Below are 22,404 nucleotides of genomic sequence, written 5' to 3'. Positions count from 1 at the left end.
AGGGCCCTGAGGAGGCAGCATTACCGTGTCACTCATACCAGCACTGATCAACTATAGCCATTTCAGAATCAAGAGCATAGTCACACATCATCCTCAGGGTCACCAACATGTCCTTTGTCTTCAACCAGGAAGACAGCCATTTCTCAGCACTGTACCTCTCCTTTTTAAAAAGACAAGAAGATATGAACGCACAGTCTGACTCTTCAACTCTCCAGAATCTTACTTTCCCAAAGTTTTCACTCTGTAGAGAAATAAAGCTAATGAGGTTTTCCCCAAAGGCTCTAGTTACTTTGAGTGTGCTTCTTCCTTTCCTTCACTCTATTCTTGAGGATAATAAGAGCTTAGAGCACTCTATTCTTGAGCACTTACATGAGCCAGGCATGGTTCTAAGCGCATTACCCAGATTATTTGCTTCTAGCAGAATAGACAATGACCCTGAAGAAATGGTTTACCTCATTCTGTTCATCTGCTTGTATGCTTTGCTGATTTTTTCTCAGTATTATATTTCCTTTGTCAATTATGAAATCATCTCCTTGTTGCTGGAAATACACACCACATGTAGGCAAAGCTGTTGCTAAAAGAAAAGCTGTTAAAAAGAAAAGAAATGGTAGTTTAAGTAACGAACAACAGTTTCAATTTTACCATAGTTGAAGAGTTTCAGATTCTACCATAATTTAAAAGGGAATCATGCTGCTGCTGCTGCTGCTAAGTCGCTTTAGTCGTGTCCGACTCTGTGCGACCCCAGAGACGGCAGCCCATCAGGCTTCCCCATCCCTGGGATTCTCCAGGCAAGAACACTGGAGTGGGTTGCCATTTCCTTCTCCAAAAGGGAATCATGATTCTCACTTAATAGCCTGGGGAGGAAGTCATGGAGGCAGCTTAAAATTTTTTGTTTCTCTGTGAACATGTGAAATTTTAGGTGGTTATAAGGCTATGTGTTGAGTTTTCTTTTCAAGGGCTATTATACTAGTGTAATTCTAAACTGGGAAAACATTTGTTCTTTGCTATTAGGTTTTATGGTGTTTTGAACATTAACAATATGCATGATATACCAATTCAAAGATTTATTAGATGTTGTAATTTTGACACCTCCAGATCAATTTCTCTTAGTTCTCATGGTCTGTAAAATTTGGCTTTAAATGTTTCCATAAGAGATTATATCAGGACAGCAAAATTCCACCAACTAAACTAAAACAGCAGAATTGCATCCATACAACTGCAGTTTCCTTAAAATCCTGGGTTTTGTGGGACTCACTTTTATATTATCTCCTAGTCATTCAGTTGTCTACATAACTGAATGTGTGAATTAGAATCTCCAATTGTTAGAATCTCCAATTGTTCATTTCCAAGTTTTCACTGTACCCTGTGTATTAATCACTCAGTTGTGTCCGACTCTTTCTGACTCCATGGACTGTAGCCTGCCAGGCTCCTCTGTCCATGGAATTCTCCAGGCAAGTATACTGGAGTGTGCAGTCATTCCCTTCTCCAAGGGATCTTCACAAGCCAGGGATTGAACCTGGGTCTCCTGCATTGCAGGCAGATTCTTTACTGTCTGAGCCACCAGGGAAGCCCCTATATGTTTGCTGGATGTTTCACTGTGAGTTTTACAGACAAAGTTTTTAATTTCACAGATGCTCTGGTTGTTCATTGTGAGTTGGAAGCCCTGAGCCCTCTATTCTAGTGGTCACTGTTCAGACTCTTGACCAGGCTGTTCAGTCAACTCCTTTGGACAGGACCCCCAGGATTATGTTTATTTGTCCTCTTCATTTTTTCCCCTCACTAATTATGTTCATCTTACAACACAAAATCATAAACTATTTTACTAATTTTACACAGAAAGCATATTATGGAATACTATAATGATGCTAAAGCTGAAACTCCAGTACTTTGGCCACCTCATGCGAAGAGTTGATTCATTGGAAAAGACCCTGATGCTGGGAGGGATTGGGGGCAGGAGGAGAAGGGGACAACAGAGGATAAGATGGCTGGATGGCATCACTGACTCGATGGACGTGAGTCTTAGTGAACTCCGGGAGTTGGTGATGGACAGGGAGGCCTGGCGTGCTGCGATTCATGGGGTCGCAAAGAGTCGGACACGACTGAGCGACTGATCTGATCTGATAATAAATGCCATACTATGTTAAATTCAATCAATATTAACTTTTGTGGCCATGTTTAATTTCTATAAGAAAACAAGTCAGGTGCTTCCCAAACTGTGTACAAATCACATGGGGATCTTGCTAACACGCAGACTGGATTCAGTAGGTCTAGATGGGTGCCGAGAGTCTCCAAGTCTAATGAATCCACAGATGATGCCACTACTGTTGATCTGCCCACCATATTTTGAGTAGCAAGGATGTTGCCATAGACTGAATGCTTGTGTCCCCCTGCTAAATTCCTATGTGAAATCCAATCCCCATTGTGATGGTCTTAAGAGGAGGAGTTCTGGGAGGTGATTAGGTCATGAAGGCAGAGTCCTCATGAATGGGATTAGTGCCCTTATAAAAGACGCCTGAGAGAAATCCCTTGTTATGTGAGGACTTGGTGAAAAGACAGCCATCTAAGAACCAGGAAGAGGGTCTCAGACATTGAATCGGTAGGTACCCTGACCTTGGACTTCCCAGCCTTCAGAACTGTGAGAAATAAGTTCATGTTGTTTATAAGCCATCTGGTCTATGGTACTTTTAGCACCCCGCACAGACTAAGACAGATTAGATAGACAGGTAGGTAGATATGGATGGATGGATAGATGTAAATATATAGATATCTTTTTGAAGACCTACCAAGAAAGTTAATTGTCATTCTTCTTAGCTCTCCAATTTGAGTATTAAAACAACTACTTGTAAGATGGGTTTTGGATTCATGTCCCTGTATGTCTCCATTTTCCATCCTCTTTCTTCTCCCTGAACCTGGCCCCTTCTCCATCCCTGTCTGTACTACTGCAGATAGTGCTGCTCCAAACCAGGCTTTACTCCCGCTGGATGGTGTCTATGAGGACACAGAGGACAGTCTTCATCATGTCATTCCTTTGCTCAGAGAGATTCAAAATTTAGCCTCTTTAATGGTGGTGGTTTAGCTGCTAAGTTGTGTTTGACTCTTGCAACACCATGGACTATAGTGCACCAGGCTTCTCTGTCCGTGGGATTTTCCAGTCAAGAATACTGGAGTGGGTGGTCATTCCTTTTCCAGGGGATCATCCCGACCCAGGGATCAAACTCGAGTCTTCTGCATTGAAGGCAGACTCTTCACTACTGAGCCGCCAGGGAAGCCCAGCCTCTTTAGTAGGAAAATCTAATTTTATCTTCCAGTACTTCTCTATGTAAACTTTCTGTTCTACCTGTGAATACACCTGCATTGTTTCTCCTCTGAGTTATTACTTGGAACTTTTCTGGCTGGATTGTCTTTTCTCCAAGTCCACCAATGGAAACACTTAATTAGTTTCAAGTCTCAGTCCAGATGATTCTACCTATGTGTTAAGTCCACTCATAAAGATTCAGTCATGGCTCTAAAATCCTGAAGCACTTATGGACTCTTCTTGTTTTACGGCACTGTCCCCATCTTGAGCTATTTATGAAAAGAATTAGCTATGGTGAAAAACTTCTGGAGGGCATAGACCTTAACTAATCCCTTTCTATGCCAATCAGCCTGGGTCTCAGCATTATGCACCTGGCTGTAAACTGGGGTTCTCGTGACACTTTCCCTGGGTTTGATCATTTTCTAGAATGACTCACAGAGCTCACAGAATCGCTTATTTATGCTTACTGTTTTTTTTTTTTTTATAATAAAGGATATGATGAAAGGATATAGATGAACAGTCAGATGAACATGTACATAGGGTAAGGACTGGAAGAGACCCAGACACAGGAGCTTCTGTCTCCTTGGAGCTGGGCTGTACCACCCCCAGCACATCGATGTGGCCACTGACCTGAATGTTCTCTGAACCCAGTACTTGCGAGAATTGTATGGAGGCTTCAGCCCACAGACATGATGGATCGTTACCTCAATCTCCCTCACCTCTTCCCTTCCTGGAGGACGGGGTGTGGGGCTGAAAGTTTCAAGTGTCTAATTCTGGTGACCAACCACTGACCTGAAGCCATCCAGAGTTACCTCATCAGGACAAACGACGTTCCTCTCACCCAGGAAAGTCCAAAAGGATTTAGTAGTTCTGTGTCAGCAGCCAGGGTCAAAGACCAAACATTAGGACAAAGGATGCTCCTGGTGCTCTTATCCCATAGAAAAACTCAAAGGTTTTAGGAGCTCTGAGCCGGGAACCAGGGACCAACATCATTAGGTATATTTTTTTCTATTATTTCATGATAGTTCGAGCCTAAATATCAATATTCTCTTCCCAAGTTTTTTTTTTTTTTTTTTCAGTTACCCTCATAAACCTGCAACACTAAAAACCATGAAGAAGAATCCAGACATGGGATTGTTGTATCTTGACTCTACCCACCGCAGTGCTGAATCGAGGTCAGGACAGTGCAAGCCTTCTCTTCCTGCCCCAATTTTAGTCAGGAAGAGAGCAAATTCCAAGCCTCTTCAGGAGTATCTTCATCCCTCCCACCAGTCGTGTCCAGATTAGGAAGAGATCTCAGGAAATGACTTAGTCACTGGAACTTGGGATGAGTTCCCAGTTTTCCATCCAACCCTGCCTCTAGAGTCAACTTTCATATGCCTTCTCCCCTTAAAGTCATTCACCTCACATTGCCTTTTCCTGTGTCAGATTCCTGCCTGTGGCTGGAGTCACAGGCATGTGAGTGCTATCAGAGTCTAACTTAACTTTTCTCTTTTGGGTTCGGATGCTTGTGTTTGCCCCCCTCATAAGACTTTGAGATAAATATTTTTAGGGAGCATGCCCCACAGGACTGTGACTTGTAATGAATGGGACCAAGGGGCATTTTCAATCACACACCCCTACAACCAGGACTGAGGACTGCTAATCAAAGATCAGCTTCAGGAGGTTGGTGAGCACATCTTACACTTGGTTTGGTACCAGATTCATTCATTCAGTAGCAGAGATTCACGGCTTTCTGTTACGCACCAATCACAGTGCTCTGCACTAGAGCCACAGTGGTGATGGAATAATACACAGCCTCCCTTCCCTCTCACGGTTTATAGTGTCATCAGGGAACGCTCAATAAACGTTCCCTATCTGACGGGTACCTTGAAGGAGCAAGAGTCAAGTTTGTGTCATCACAACTTAATCCAATTCACACTTCTGTGCCAGCCTCTGTGTTGGAATGGGGCTATAAAAATAAAATAGAATGCAAACTCTGCCCTTAAGACTTTATAGAATCTGCAGTTCCGTAATAGAATCAACTCTGCTCCGTGTTTGTGGGCAAAACCACTCTCTTCTGGGTACCTTACCCACAATCTCAAGGGTGTGCTTTATGTATTTACCTACACTCCACCAGATGAAGTCTGTAAGGAGAGTCAGTGAAATACGAACCAAAGGTGCCAGGCCCTGAAGCGGTGTGGCTTCCTCCACCTCGTAGAGGTAGAAATTCAAAGGAGCAAAGAAATAGCCAGGCGCTGGCTCAGTGCAGCTGCGATCTGTGACGTGGGGGCGACAGTCACACTGCCCGTTCTTGGGTGAGCACCTGTGGGGAAACAAACCCACCTCGTGAAATAAAAGTGGAGGTGGGGGGCAAGTGTAAGATAAGGGCTTAGGGGTGCTGGGGTAAGTGCCCTCTGGATTTGAGTCCATTCTTTGAGTCCATCAGCCAGTCATCCTGGGGAAGATGTGGAGAGGCAATGGGATCTACAGGTCTGGTGTCTTTATTGACTTTTTATTTTATATTGGAGTATAGTTGATTAACAATGTTGTTCTAGTTTCAAGTATACAGCAAAATGATTCAGCTATACATACACATGTATCTATTCTTTTTCAAATTCTTTTCCCATTTAGGTTATTACATAATATTGAATATAGTTCCCTGTGCTATACACTAGATTCTTGCTTGTTATCCATTTTAAATACAGCAGTATGTTCATGTCAATCCCAAACTTTCCATCTATCCCTCCCCTAGCCATTCTCTCCTTATGGTAACCATAAGCTCATTCTCTCAGCTCTACAGGTCTGATCTTGACAAACCAACCCAGATCCATGAAACCCTGGTCACCACAGTGGCTCTGAGCCACACCTCAGTGGCTCTCTGCTTCTCCTCTAAAAACTGCCAAAGGAGAATGCTGGACCTCTCTTAACACGCTGACAAAACGCTGGTGTTTCAGGTAGGTCAGGTCATACATGAGCAGTGATATTTCCCACCACCTCGGGATTCCCAAGTAACAGAACTGTTTTCTCAGCCTCAGAAATACCTGAAGTGAAAGAAATCAAGTGGGCTATCTTTAATGTCTCAAGATTGCTGCTTTTCAACGCCCTTTGCCTGCCGTGGAATGACTTCACTTCCAACTGTCAGCATGTCCTAATAAGTGTGCTTTTGCTTATTTTATGGAAATGGGGCTGAGGAATACTGCCACAAAACTCACTCATTTTACTGACTTACTTGTTGGAATAAGCACCTCCAACATCACAGTCGCAGGGAGAACATCCATGGAGGTGATTTTCTAGTCCCCAGTATCCAGCCTACAAACAGAAAATGCTCAGGTGAGTCCAGTTGTGAAGATACCTGCTTCTCTGAAGTATGGCATTAATATTAAAAGCACTACAAGTCAATTGTCAACAGTAAACAGCCACAGGGCCCGAACAATCACACAGCAGCTTGCTTGCCTACACCCTTGATAATGATCTTCTAAAAGTAAACATCTCTTATTCTCATGAAGAGGGTAGGTAGGTTGTCTATGTATTGCTTCGAATGAAATTGCAACGGATAATCACTAAGGACCTACTACATAGCACAGGGAAGTCTATTCAATATTCTGTGAAAATCTAAATGAGAAAAGAATCTGAAAAAGAACAGATACAGGTATAACTGAATCACTTTGCTGTATACCTAAAATACAACATCGTAAATAAACTATACTCCAATTAAAAAAAAAAAAAAAAGAAATGCAATAGAAATCTCACTGTTCTTCTGATAGCACAAATTTTAGCTTCAAGCTGGGTTGTTTAAGGCCAGTCAGGAGAAATTCTTCAACTAGCCTACTTGCAACTGTTTGCATAAAACCAATGGAGTCCCTGACTATAAAACCCCTAGGGATTTTTACTTCCACACTACAGCAATGTTTGTGAGTTAAAAAAAAAAAAATTATTCAGCTGATAGTGAGATCTTGTATGAATTATCACCGTTCAGTAGAATCACTTACTTATAAATAATTGTTTTGGCATAACAAACTCTCCCCATGTGAGAGATCCAACTCTCTTCTTCAAGACTTTTCTCATCATTGCAACATCTTGACCTTTATTCGATATAAACAGCTGGTGAGATACAAACAACTACCTCTCAATTCTGACGTTTACTATAAAAAACTCAGAAAAAGACTCCCCTGCTCAAATACCTATTTAACAAGCTCAGGTGAAATTAAGATCTAGGTTGGGATGGAATTCTCATTTGAAATGGGTTTGTTAAGTACCCATATTTTTTGTTGTTATCTTGGTACAATTTTATGCCCAGTTTTACTCAGATTTATTTTAAACATTAAAAGTTGGCACAATTTGTTATGTAACACAGCTAAGGGCTTTTGAAATCTTTTTTCCACAAACCAAACTTCAGTTTCGGCAAAAGCAATGTGAACTGAGCTGCTTTACTCAGGCTGGGGTTGTGAGAACCCCCACGAGGCAGCATATGCTGTAATGCTGGCCCCCGGTGCACCATCGATGGATCTGCACGGGGTACCAAGCAGAGGCCTTGGCTCAGCCATGATGGACAAGATTCCCCAATAGTGGCCCCCGCTCAGTTAGTTTCTTTTTGCAAGAACAATGGCAGTTAACTAGCTAAGAAAAAAAGTCAGCCCGAGTCTAAGGTTTGTCTGGAACGATCTGATGCGGTGTCTCTGTTGACCTGTTCACTAGCTCTACACTATTTTGTGTTGCCCGTTCATGGTCATGGAACTTGGCCCAGCTCACCTTCCAACAAGAAACTTCTAGATTACCTGTCCTGTGGTAGAGTTCCCTTTTCATATTTTCTCCTTTCTGTCTTTTCCCTCCTCCTCTGCCTCATCCCCATGTGTTTTCAGTAAAGCGACTTACAATATTAGCACAAACTATGTTGTAACAGACATATGTTTCTTATTTATCAGCTACATTTCTTCAGACACATCAAGGTCACTGTTCTTTTATTAGGTTAAGTTTTTGTTTTTTCTTTCTAAAATGTCACGGTGGGCTGCCAAGTTTGGAGGACAAAGGAAAGAGCTGGATTTTTAACTCTCTAAATGCATGACACATTTCTTATGGCGGGAACATGTTTTATTTTGCTAATTTGAGACACACGTGCTCATGTGTGTAGTAGAGTCTGCGAAAAATCCAAGGGTTTATTTCCCACAGGAATCTACAATACATTTAAACTTGTTTTTTTTTTTTTTTTAATGAGCTCATCCAAAAATAATTTTGGGCAAGGAGTGGTAGGGGTGGGAAACTGACTGTATATTAAAAGGCTCCATGATCTGGTGGCCTTAACAAGGGGTGGTGGGGGGGGGGGGGCGGCAGCAAATAAATGCTCTTACACTCTATTGCTTGCACTTTCAGGAGAAGAATAGATAAAAACTATTGTCTGGGTGGATTCAGATCCATTGGGTAAATGTTATGCTGGTAAATGTTTAACAACTAGCTTTCTGCAGAAAGATAGGGGCTGATTTCCAGTGTTTGCTGACTTCTGCAGCATAAATACTTTTACCACAGGAATATTGAAATACAACAGGGCAAGGAAAGTGATCAACAAGACCAAGTCTCTTCTAGGCAATGGCAGTAGAAGACCACATCACTCCCTAAAGCGGGGGATTTTGTGCTCAGTTGCATCTGACTCTTTGTAACCCCGACAGGCTCCTCTGTCCCTGGGGATTCTCCAGGCAAGATTACTGGACTAGATTGCCATGCCCTCCTCCAGGGGATCGTCCCAAACCAGGGATCAAACCCAGGCCTCCTGTGTTGCAGGCAGATTCTTTTACCGTCTGAGCCACCAGAGAAGCCCCCCTAAAAGGGGAATCAGAGGCAAATACATACAGTGCATTCTTCACAGTGTAGTCCGGTAGCAAACGACTGACACAAGCACTGGCCTGTATCCACATCACAGGTCAAGAGTGGCAGACTCCCAAGGGGGTGACAGTCGCAGGCCGAAAGCACATCATACATAGTTATTCTCATTTTGACTTCTTCACATTGGTAAACCTTATTAGCTTACACTGAGCAAAACATGGCCACGAGAACCCTGAGCAGCCTGCCCTGCCAAGTTCACTGTCTGCCTGGCCGCACCACTATTGCACTTCATTCAACTTTCCCCAGGAAAGCCAATGCCAGACACTCTCAGAGCCCTCATGTGGTTCTGCTGCTGCTGCTAAGTCACTTTAGTTGTGTCCGACTCTGTGCAACCCCAGAGACAGCAGCCCACCAGGCTTCCCAATCCCTGGGATTCTCCAGGCAAGAACACTGGAGTGGGTTGCCATCGCCTTCTCCAATGTGTGAAAGTGAAAAGTGAAAGTGAAGTCGCTCAGTCGTGTCTGACTCTTTGTGACCCCATGGACTGCAGCCCACCAGGCTCCTCCATCCATGGGATTTTCCAGGCAAGAGTACTGGAGTGGGGTGCCTTGCCTTCTCCATCCTGTGGTTCTACTGGGTGCCAATTAGGAGGAGACAAGAGGTCATGCATGTTGGGGAGTGGGGCACAATTCTCCTAAGTGATGCTGGCTGGATCAAGTAACTAGGGGCAAGGGTTTCTAAGCATCGTGGTTATTATTAATGGCTCCCTCTCTGGCAGATGCCATCTATTATAATCCTTTCTCTCCTCTTTTTTAGGGCCTCTTTACTTTTTTTCTTTTTTATTCTCTGTCTCTTTCTCTTGCACTCATAGGTATTGTTTTGTTCTGTTTATGTTGTGAAGGCTAAAAAATTGTGCAACCAGAGCAAGATAGGTGTTTTCCCTGCTGAATCTGCTACAGGAAAAGCTAATGTGCTTGAAAATAGCCCAAATGTCCTTCAACTGATGAGTGGGTAAATAGTGGTGTATCCAAACGATGGAATATTATTTAGCAATAAAAGGATATGAAGTTGCTACAACATGGATAAACCTTGAAAACACCGTGGTAAGCAAGAAAAGCCCGACACAAAACACCACACATTATATGATTCCCTTTATGAAATGTCCACAATAGGCAAATCTATAGAAACAGAAGCATCACTGACTCAATGGATGTAAATTTGAGCAAACTCTGGGAAATACTGGAGGACAGAGGAGACTGGCATGCTACAGTCCATGAGGTCACAAAGAGTCAGACACGACTCAGTGACCAAACAACATAGAAACATAAAGTGGATCAGTGCTTGACTAGGGCTGGTGGGATGGGAGGTGGTAGCTAGAGTGTTTCTTTTCTTCTTTATAGTAAAATACCTGTAACATAAACTTTACCATCTTCACCATTTTCGCATATAGTTCAATAATGTTACGTACACTAACACTGTTGCTCAACCAGTCTCCAGAACTCTTCATCTTGCAAAACCGAAACTCTGTATCATATCATTAAATACCATCTCTCTATCCCTCCTCCCTCTCCCAAGCCCTTGGCAACCACCAGTCTATGTTCTGTTTCTATGGATTTCACTTAACAAAATGCTTTCAAGGTTCATCCATGTTGTAGGATGGATCAGGATTTCCCTTCTTTTTAAGGCTGAATAATATTCCATCATGCATACATACCACATTTTGTTTATCCATTCATTCATCAGTGGATGCCTGGGTTGCTCCCACCTTTTGACTGTTGTGAATAGTACTTCTATTAACATGGACATGCAAATCATCTTTAAGATGCTGCTTTCAATTTTGAGGATATATAACCAGAAATAAGAGTATGGGGTTTCTTTAAGGTAATGAAAATGTTCTAAAATTGATTGTAGTGATGGTTACACACTCTGAATATACTACAAATCACTGAATTGTATACTTTAAAAAGTGAATTGTATGGCATGTGAATTATATGTAACTAAATCTTTGACAAAAGAAAAATCAAAACAAAACCCAGTTTTGGCCCATTTCTTGGAGGGCATAATGTTAGTCAGTGAACCAGTGTAAATGCCTGGAGTACTGAGAGGTATACTGGGAAATTGGCTTACCTATATATTTACCCTGAAATTAAATTTTACATCAAATCCATAAAGAAGAGCATTTAAAAAATAGAATGATTCATCATGCTGCTTTCTAAACATGCAAATAATCCACAGTTCCTTATATGGGTATAACGCAGAGCATGACACCGTGATTAAAGGGAAATAATTAACCCAGACTCTCTGAGGAATCAGCAGCTCTCTGAGACCCCAGGCAGCCTTAAATTTCTGTGATCCTAGAGCCAAGGGCGGAGAAGGCGATGGCACCCCACTCCAGTACTCTTGCCTGGAAAATCCCATGGACTGAGGGGCCTGGTAGGCTGCAGTTCATGGGGTCGCTGAGAGTCGGACACGACTGAGCGACTTACCTTTCACTTTTCACTTTCATCCATTGGAGAAGGAAATGGCAACCCACTCCAGTGTTCTTGCCTGGAGAATCCCAGGGAAGGGGGAGCCTGGTGGGCTGCCGTCTATGGGGTCACACAGAGTCGGACACGACTGAAGTGACTTAGCAGCAGCAGCAGAGCCAAGAGGCTTCCTATTTGGCCCTCAAAAACTCTGCAGTTATTTCTATTTTCCCATGACTCCTTCCTTGCTTCTTTTTCCCCCCAATTGAAAATTGCCTAAGAAGTCATCAATCTATGCAAAAATGCATAATGTAATTTAACAAATTTGTAGAACAGAATCCTGGTAGAGGATTTTTCTTTTTTAATTTAAAGGTTTCATAAAGGCATTAAATTTCTTGGCAGCTATCCCTGCGTTTGCCTGGAAAATCCCATGGCGGTGGAGCTTGGGTAGGCTGCAGTCCATGGGGTCGCTGAGAGTCGGACACGACTGAGCGACTTACCTTTCACTTTTCACTTTCATGCATTGGAGAAGGAAATGGCAACCCACTCCAGTGTTCTTGCCTGGAGAATCCCAGGGATGGGGGAGCCTGGTGGGCTGCTGTCCATGGGGTCGCAGAGTCGGACACGATTGAAGTGACTTAGCCGACTTAGCCGTATCCTGCCTTTGCTCCAGCAGTGAAAATGTGAGCGCCCCCTGCTGGTTCTTGGTGATAAACTGAGCAAACCACCTAAAATCTCCACTAATTCACTAAAATTTGCGAGAGATTTTGTATCACTAAAAAAAAATAAATAAATCAGAGAATGCTGGGACTTATTTACAATGACCAAATGTTAGCATTGACAGGGGCAGCTCCAAGCCTCAAAATGCATTCAAGGTGATGATCCAGCTGCTGTTGACTTACACTGACAGCCGAGGGGGTCCGTGGCGCTCAGTCCACTATAGTGGTTTGGCTTGCATCTGTCGCATTTTGCGCCTTCCACATTCTCCTTACACAGGCATCGGCCGGTCATAGACCCCAAGTCAGGATCAGAGTGGCTCACACAAAGCCCACCAGAAATGGTCCCATCAGGGTCACACTCACAAGCTGGGGACACAGATGTGCATTATTTTAATTAATTGTGGAAATCCTGAAATAGAAGCATATTGCTTTACCTTCACTATAACTGCTTTAGTTGTTTAAATACAATAAATATGTTTGAATAATTAAACCAGTGAGCAAGGGCTGCTCAGATATGTCTCCCATATCTCAGAACTAGAAAAATGTTGAATAACACATAAATATATTTTAAAAAGAATTTTAAGTGATTCTAAAGGAAGAGGACCAGAGAAAGTCTATTATGAAAGCTAGATGTTAAGAATAGATTGATGAAAAAAAAGCAACAAACCGTAAAATTTATATGGATCACAAACAACCCTGAATAGCCAAAGCAATCTTAAAAAAAGAATGAAGCTGGAGCCACCATGCTTCCTGATTTCAAATTATATTACAAAACAATACTAATCAAAAGAGCATGGTATTGGCATAAAAATAAACACATAACCCAGTGGAACAGAACAGAGGGCCCAGTGACAGACCCACACATGTACGGTCAACTAATTTATGACAAAGGAGTCAAGACTGTATGCTGGGGAAATGTCAGTCTCTTCAATAAAAGACGTTGGGAAGACTGAACAGCCATGTGCAAAAGAAAAAACTGGATCCCTCTCTTACATCATTCACAAAAATTAATTCAAGATGGACTGAAGACCTGAATGTAAGATCTTAAACCAGAAAACTCCTGAAAGAAAACACAGGCAGCAAACTTTTTTATATTGGTCCTGGCAATGATTGTTTGCGTTTGAAATCAAAATCAAAGGCAAACAAAAGAAAAATAAACAAGTGGTACCATATCAAACTTAAAAGCTTCTGCACAGCAAAGGAAACCACCCACGAAATGAAGAGGCAATCTACTGGTAAGGACAAGAAATAACAAGTGTTTTCAAGGATGTGAAGAAAAGGGAACTTTTTTGTACTGTTGATGGGAATGTAAATTGGTGCAGCCACTATGGAAAGCAATATCAATGTTCCCCCAAAATTAAAAAATATGAAATACCCAGAAATTTCATTGCTAGGTACTTATCTGAAGAAAATGAAAACACTAATTTAAAAAGATACATGAACTCTATGTTCATTGCAGCATTCTTTATAATAGGCAAGACATGGAAGCAACTTAAGCAATCAATAGATAGAATAAAGAAATATACCACATTGTGTATATTTACAAAATGGAATATTATACAGTCACAAAAGAATGAATTCTCGCCATTTGTGGCAAAATGGGTGGATATTTAGGGCATTATGCTTAGTGAGATAAGGTAGACAAAGACAAATACCACATGATCTCACTTACATATAGAATCTCAAAAAAACCCCCAAAGCAAACTCATAGTTACACAGAATAAATTGGTGGTTTCCAGAGGTGGGGATGAGAGAGATGGGTGAAGGTAGTCAAGAGGCACAAATTTCCAGTTATAGAATAAATAAATCATTACTGTAATGTACAGTATAGCAAACATAGTTAATAGTGTATCCTATATTGAAAGTTGCTAAGACAGTAGATTTTAAAAGTCCTCATCACAAGGAAAAAATTGTAACTGTGTGTGGTAATGAATGCCAACTAGACTTATTGCAGTGATAATTTTGCAATATACACAAACATGAGTCACATTCTATACCTGAAACTGATAAAATGCCATATATCAATTATATCTCAGTTTAAACATCAGATTGATTATTTTCGGGGTGATGAAAATGTTGTGGAGCTAAGTAGGGGTAGTGGTTGCAAAATATTGTGCCAGTGTTCACTTTTAAATGGTCAATTTTATGTTATATGAATTTCACCTCAATTTTTAAAAAGATTTTTAAAAGACTCTAAAGGTGAAAATAAGGTCAAGAGATAAGTAAGAGTGGGATGGTGTAATGAAACATGTATCATATATTTGATTTCATACACTATAAAGGCATCGAGGGACATGATAAAGAGGGGAAAAAATCACATAAAATGTTTACCAAGTCTCTGAAATATGGTTGTTTAGAAAGTAAATCTGTCCTTCCCATTACAGAAAAATATGTTACAAAGGTAAGAGCTATCATTCTTTTTGAGTCTTCTTGGAAAGGAGCACGTTCAGGAAAGAAAAAGAGAGAATAAGAAATGTTCAAATCTTTGTTTTAATTTTGGAAATCTGTTGGTGGGACAAAAGCTTAGATGAAGAGATTTTGGAAAATGAGATAAACAGTCCTATGTAACAAAAGTAACAACCTCCTCCACCTTTTTTTTTTTTTCCAGTAGAAATTCAAACAATTAAAAGAAGGAATGTCATATGAAAAAGGATGCTGATAATATGAGTAATTCCAGTGGGTAAAAGCTAGAAATGTAGCGCTTGACTGAGTATAAGAAAGAACAGTCGGGGCTGCCCGATACAGCAGCAGCCTTCTTATCACTGGAGGTCTGGTTGTGACTTTGGCATAGAGGACAGTGTATTCATTAGTAGACATGAGATGACCAACAAGGTCATCTTGTATCTTCATGGACCTGTGTTTTCAAGGGATTCCACTTTTAAGGAAATCAATAAAGATTTAAAAAAAATGAATATCTGGATTCTAAGAAACAACTATGCTAAGATTTATACATGTTTGCTTTGGAGTAATAAAACAAAACCCTCAAGTCTAAAGCAATGTTACCTAACCACCATTTAGGTTAGTGTATTTAGGGGAAAAAATTCAGTCAGTTCGGAATCACTGAAGCAAACAGTTGTCAGACAAAATCTTTTGTTTGATTTTCAGTTGTTTATTACTGGATTGTGACTGGTGATAAAATCTTACTATGGAAAACTAGCACTGACTTCTGTTTAGTTTGGGGAAAAAACCCACAATTTTCTTCTAATTAAAGCCAGTTGCTTCTAGGAAGGAAGGAACAAACTAGGTTCATTTTAGAAGTAGCCAAAAGGAAAAAAACTCATCTTTGTCTGGGAGACACTCCAAAGGGTCAGCAATGAGTTCCAGAGTATAATTTAATTATACACAGAAATATCCTTTGGGAAAGGGAAATGGGTAAATGGCTAGTAAGTTTGAAATAATCCTTCATTGTGGCCTTTAGACTAGAAGTCCAATAAAATCTTTTCAGGTCACACAATTAAATTTCAGCAAACATATTATTGGTGGAGTCTACCAAATATTTGTTTCTTCTGTATCACATTCAACTGTGTCTTAAATCATAGAAGACTTAAAACTGGTCAACTCTTAGGCCTGGAATCTGATCATGTAAATATTTAGGCTCAAACTAGGACAGCTTAGAGAAAATTTATATGAGAATGCTGGTCAAATACACATCATCTGTGTACACACTTACAAACACATAAATATGTGCTTAGAGAAGCTAAGAAGTCTCAAAACTGTTTTTTTTACAAGCTCCTCATTTGCCTTTCCTTGAGAAACTCCTTATTCACAAAGAATGGTTTTTAAATTTCAAATCAAGGGTACTAATTTTCTTTCCTTCTTTTCCTCCAAAAGCACTATTAAGTTAATACTAAGTGCTCTTAAAAAGCAAGATTCTGGTTGATGAACTTTATTTGAAATATTTGGTTTAGTTATTTCTAACCTCTTTTCAGATTCCCAGATTATCTATTTCTAAACACTGTATTTTCCTGATTCCATCTAAGAAATTTCATCTTCATTTACAAATATAGAGCTTTATAAACATTCATAAAAGTTGTGTGTGTTTGCATGTGTGTGTGTGTGTATGTGTGAGAGAGAGAAAGATGGGGGCAGAAGGACAGGGAGGGAGAGAGAAGTGGATTATGGATTCTGGTAAAAAATGTAGGGCACTTAGCACATCAATTTAAAGAAATATGTTTTATGAGGACCCAATTCATAGCACCCTACTCCAGTACTCTTGCCTGGAAAATCCCATGGATGGAGGAGCCTGGTAGGCTGCAGTCCATGGGGTCGCTAAGAGTCAGGCGCGACTGAGCAACTTCACTTTCACTTTTCACTTTCATGCATTGGAGAAGGAAATGGCAACCCACTCCAGTATTCTTGCCTGGAGAATCCCAGGGGCGGGGGAGCCTGGTGGGCTGCTGTCTCTGGGGTCACACAGAGTCGGATATGACAGAAGCGACTTAGCAGCAGCAATTCTTTATATTAAACAGGGCATGTAAGATAAATTTCTTTTTTTTTTTTAAGGTAAACTTTTATACAATCAGCTACCTACTGAGTAATCTGAGCAAAAAATTTTCATTTATGCTTATTCCATATCATGATGATTTAAACTTTAAAATCTAGGACATTGTATGTATTTGGGGTGAATGCTGATTTACTTTTGCATGCTACTGCTGCTGCTGCTAAGTCGCTTCAGTCGTGTCCGACTCTGTGCGACCCCAGAGACGGCAGCCCACCAGGCTCCCCTGTCCCTGGGATTCTCCAGGCAAGAACACTGGAGTGGGTTGCCATTTCCTTCTCCAATGCATGAAAGTGAAAAGTGAAAGTGAAGTCGCTCAGTCATGTCCGACTCCTAGCGACCCCATGGACTGCAGCCCACCAGGCCTCTCCGTCCATGGGATTTTCCAGGCAAGAGTACTGGAGTGGCATAAGACTTCAATTTATGTATTATGATTATGTAAAGTCTGAAACTGGAGTTTCATAGCAAATGCCTCAGACTTCCCAGGTGGCACAGTGGTAAAGAATCTGCCTGTCAATGCAGGAGCCATGGGTTCAATCCCTGGGTCAACAAGATCCCCTAGAGGAGGAAATGGCAACCCACTCCAGTAATCTTGCCTAGAGAATCCCACATACAGAGGAGCAGGACGGGTTGCAGTCCATAGGGTCGCAAAGAGTCAGACACGAGTGAGCAAGCACACAGCGTAATATCATTTATCTCAAGTTTGAAAACACGTCAACATGTATCATTTGTTGGTGAAAAACGTGTGAAAGTGTAAAAAGAAGCAAGGTAATGATAGTTTATCCATAGGAAGGAGGGTAGACAAAGAGAAGTGGGTAGCTAGAATATCCCATTCAGTGTGCTGTGGTGTTGTAGTAATGTTCTGAAGGTGAAAGGGCAAGATACTATGTTCTGACAAAGCTAGTGGTGGGTGTATTATTTATATTATATATATAAAATGTTATTTTCTATTATTTTTATCTATGCCTAAAATATTATCTTTTAAAAGTTGAGATTAATAACATGAAAAACGTGTAAACATTAAAAAAAGAAAAATGAGAGACTTCCCTGGTGGTCCAGTGGCTGAGACTCATGGGGACAGGGTTCAGTCCCTGGTCAGGGAACTAGATCCCACATGCCACACTAAGAGTTCACACGGTGCAACTAAGGATCTCACATGCCACCACAACAAAGATTTAAGTTCCCACATACCACAGCCAAGACCTGGTGTAGCCATAAAGATGCTTTTTTTTTTTTTTTTAAAGGAAAAATGAAACAAGGTAAATTAGCTTAGCAAAACTGAACCATCTACAGCCAAATGATATAGCCAATCTCCGTACTTAATTATTTCCCTGAGCTAACACTGCAGGTGCTTGTGGCAGCTTCTGAAACTATCGCCCCCTTCTGGTTGAATCCAGACCAGTTTCCTAATTCATCAGTATCAGCCCCGGTAGCTCAGTGGGTAAAGAAACTCTCTGCAGTGCAGGACACCCGGGTTCAATCCCTGGGTCAGGAAGATCCCCTCGGGAAGGAAATGGCAACCCACTCCAGTATTCTTGCCTGGAAAATCCTATGGACGGAGGAGCCTGGCAGACTACAGTCCATGGGGTTGCAAGAGTAGGACACAACTTAGCGACTAAACCACCACAGCCACGGCTGCGAGACCACAGGGCGGGACCTAGATTATCTGGCCCAACTTGTTCAGAGAGAGAAAAGCTCAGAACCTAAGTGATTTTGCAATTCCTACCACTACGAGAGCAGTTTGGAGATGCTGCTGAGCCCAGTGGGGGCCAGTTCCATCATCCCCTGCTCAGATGAGGTGCGAGGATGCGTCAGAGGCTGGGGACTCACGAATGCACACGTCAGGATCCGAGATGGCCTTAAGGAGGTCCCTGTAGAAGAGAGGTCTGCAGCGGTCACAGTGCTGGCCCTGGGTGTTGTGCTGGCAGTCGTCACACATGCCCCCACTGCGGCCCCTGCTCGCCAGGTATGCAGTCATGTCGAAGTGACAGCAGTCAGAGTGGCCGTTACAGTGACAAGCTGAAAACCCAGCAAAGTTATGAGAGATTGCCAAGGTCCCCATGGTGAGCATCCCAGGGATGGTGGCTCCCTGCTCCATCACCCATTTCCCCCTCCTCCACTTTCTTCAGACTCCTTACACCAGTACATAGAAGCTTAAAAGAGTTGCTTTCAAGGATCTTTTTAGCACTCCAATTCTGCTCATATACTCTATAGAATGTGTTCTCGAAATGTTCACTATTTAGATTTTTTTTTTAATCAAGCAGAGAAATACAAATCATTTGGGTGATCTAAAAGCCATAGGATCTAATACTTTTTTGTTGTTGTTGCTGTTGTTCAATGAAGAATATAAACATATTCTTTACCTCTGTGCTTTCCAGGCAGCACAGAGGTAAAGAATCTACCTGCCAATGCAGGAGATGTGGGTTTGTCTGGGTCGGGACGATCCCCTAGAGGAAGAAATGGCAACCCCCTCTGGTATTCTGGCCTGGAGAATCCCAAATACAGAGGAATATGGTGGGCTATACAGTCCATGGGGTGGCAAAGAATTAGATATTAGACTGAGCACACAGCACACACAAAGAATATGCTTACTGACTCAGACTGGTAAATCTGAAGGTTTATATCACCTGTTTGGTAGTATGGTAGTACTGGATTCTCCAGATAAGATGCTAGAGCTGGGTCCAGCCAGCCTCTCCTTCTCTAGGGCAGAACTGCTGGAAGCAGGGCTAAATGTCATTTTCCTCCCAACAGGCGCTCACCCAGATCATCAGAAGGAAAGGCTGTCTGTTTAAAGGGATCTGTGTATCTTTGTGGTAATATCTATGCTACTTGCCTGGTTGGGTTTTTCCCTGTAAACAGCATAAGCTTGGGCCACATTTTGCTGGGTCATGTCCACTGTGACACCCATGGATGGGGATTTTTCATAAGAGCTCATCTAATAACCTCTTTGTCAAATCCTGTTTTTCCCACATTTGGGAAAAGAAACTGAATAACAGCTTTAGAAATGCATCAAAATTCAGAGGCAGAAAACACATGACTAAACTCCCTCCTATCTTTTTAAGTCTAAATATTTTATTAAAAAACACAATAGCCTGTCAAACTCCATCCTGGGCCTCATTTCCCATATCTTATCTGACATATGGGTTTAAGGTCACATTCACTGAGTGTACATTTATTCAGGAAAACAGTGGGGCTCTCTGTACAACTTCTAGTGGCCACCAGATTGCTGGAGTGACACCATCCCCGCTGATATTACCCCCCATGGCTGTGCCCCTCCTATGGAAGGGGCCACACAACATATAATCTAGTTGTTCAAATTAATGTTCAGTTTTGGTGTGAGGGTTGGAGAAGCTGGTGTTCTTCTGTGCAGGAGGCATGAGAATATCACACAGTTGGAGCTGGAAGTCACAAGTTCACCCCCTGTGGTGTCAGAAGTCCAGCAGAAACCAGCTAAATGTTCTCCAAAAGAAGGGAAAGCAGAGACTGTGTAAGGAGTTTCGTATAAGGAAACTCAGTCTATGCTAAGAACTGAGGTCCACCCACCTCGGCAAGCACTGTCCAGGAGGCCCATAGCTGGCCTCCAGGGAACATCCTGGGAGAAGGCCTTGCACCTCTCACAGTTTGGCCCATCTGTATTGTGCTGACAGATGCATCGACATGAACCTGCATGCGTGAGGAACATGAACGGTGAGAACACAGGGCCCATATTTGAACTTTGAGGACGTTGGGGTTCTTTAAATGGAAAATGAAATACCAGCCCAAGGGGGTCTCTCTGGGTCTTAGTTTTCCACGTGTTAGTTACAATACGAACCCTGACTGTCTACTATTACTTGCGTATTAGCTTTTAAACTTTTTAATTTTAAAAACTTTTTAAATTTTAAATGTGTAAGTGAACATTTACAAGGAATTCTTTGTTTTTCTGAATTTTGGTATCAGGGAACAACATGGCCTGAACACAGGCCCTTGGCAAACTGAGGGCCAGGATGGAGAATGTGTATGTGTGTGCACAAGTGCGTGTCTGTGGGGGATGATTTAGGAACTTCAGGGAATTAGAAAACTAAAACTGGAAAAAGGTGTGGGATTCTCTTGATTTTTCACAAAATGCCCTCAGTGCCCACATTCCCAGGGAAAAGTTCCATTTCTGGTGAAACATATGAGATGTCTAATTGGAAAGATCTATAGTCTCCCACATTGTCCGTTATAACCAATATTTCAAAACTATTTTTAGTTAGACACACTCCCAAGACTCTGCACAAAATCAAATTCTTCTACTGTATTATTCCTTTAAGATTAGTCCCAGGAGTGGAGAAGATCTGCACTGCTTAGGACAGAGTCATTCACAGCATGTCACTCGAGGTAACGGCTTTCAACAGCATCAGATGTCACTCAAACACTTTGGCACTGAGCCCAGGCTCTCACATGAATAGACCATCAATACATTTTTATGAGACAATGTATGTGACATGGTTCCTCCCCATCAAATCTCCATTCCCTAAAAAACCAATAAACGAGAGAGATAAGATGGACCATCTGGAAATAATAAATTACAAATTCTGCCCATTAGCTCAATGATGGCCACATGTGGCAGAATTCACAAGAACTTCTGTCCAGAGAACCAAAGGCCCCCACATGGCCTGATGGGCCAGACTGAATGATATCTGCCTGGCACAAAGAGGGCTCTTGGATTGTTGATCCCCACATACAGAGCTGACATACATTCAGCACTAAGACAGTGAAGGGAAGATAGGAGAGCCGATCTTGCTCTCAGGTGAGTTTGTAACTCACCATGCCTGGAGGGCTGAAAACATCACTGCGCGTCTTCTGTGTTGAACCACATTCGCTAGCATGGCCATTGCAAAAACAGCTTCCTCGAACTACCATCTCATACACAGCATAGTAGTATTTATCAAGGGAATCATTTTGCCTTCTTCCAAGCAAAGTATCCCCGAGAGTATGGAGCCTGGTAAAGTTTATCCTCAGGTTTGTTAATGTCACAAGGTCTAGAGAAAGGAAAATAATGAAATTAATAAATCAAAGTGCATTAGGTTGGATGGGTTCACAGCACCCTCCTTGACCGATACTCTCTTACCATCCTATAGACATGCAATGACGAGGAAGCCCCCTCACATGAAGTTTTACAAAAGAAGTCTGTGTGAAAAATATAAAGCAATTCATACCCTGGATGTAAGGGCTGTAGGGTTTTCTATTTCAAACCTGGGATCCAACACCTTTAAAACAACCTGTAAAACAAAGGTAGGTAAATTTAGAGTGTTTTATCCCCAAAACGTAAGTGTTCAATATACTCTTAAAGAATATATCCTGACCTTACAAGAAGGCTGAGCCACTATTTCCCACCTGGTGTAGAATGTAGATTATCATTTGGGTTCTCATTTGAATAAAAGCACCAAGAATGAAAGTGAAGGAAGGTTGTTAAACAGTCATCCTGGCTCTTTATGCACAAGTGGTCCATGTAGACAGAAGTGCTCATATGACTGGTGGAAAGGACTCCCACGCTTGGTTGGGGTGGAGTGATGGGTTCATGGTTCAGCAAGCCCTCATCAGTGTGGATCTGGCCCTGGGGGATTCTGGAGCTGCCTTCTGTCAACCATTCCTACTACTCTACCTGATAAG

The 22,404-nt window shown here is 41.8% G+C and overlaps 1 protein-coding gene across 1 annotated transcript in view; it reads right to left on the bottom strand.

Annotated features, from left to right (window-relative positions):
* LAMB4 (laminin subunit beta 4) overlaps positions 1-22,404 on the bottom strand; it is a 119,639-nt gene that overhangs the window by 80,799 nt on the left and 16,436 nt on the right. The window contains 9 exon segments of the mRNA XM_070369606.1: positions 5,450-5,600; positions 6,507-6,586; positions 9,119-9,254; positions 12,461-12,641; positions 18,604-18,792; positions 20,317-20,436; positions 21,555-21,773; positions 21,951-21,974; positions 21,977-22,013. Of these exon segments, the coding sequence (XP_070225707.1) occupies positions 5,450-5,600; positions 6,507-6,586; positions 9,119-9,254; positions 12,461-12,641; positions 18,604-18,792; positions 20,317-20,436; positions 21,555-21,773; positions 21,951-21,974; positions 21,977-22,013 (1,137 nt within the window).

The sequence above is a fragment of the Bos mutus genome, chromosome 4, assembly GCF_027580195.1.
Source record: "Bos mutus isolate GX-2022 chromosome 4, NWIPB_WYAK_1.1, whole genome shotgun sequence".
Classification (NCBI taxonomy): domain Eukaryota; kingdom Metazoa; phylum Chordata; class Mammalia; order Artiodactyla; family Bovidae; genus Bos; species Bos mutus.
Note: the sequence above shows the minus strand (reverse complement) of the source record. Positions and strands in the feature narration are given on the sequence as shown.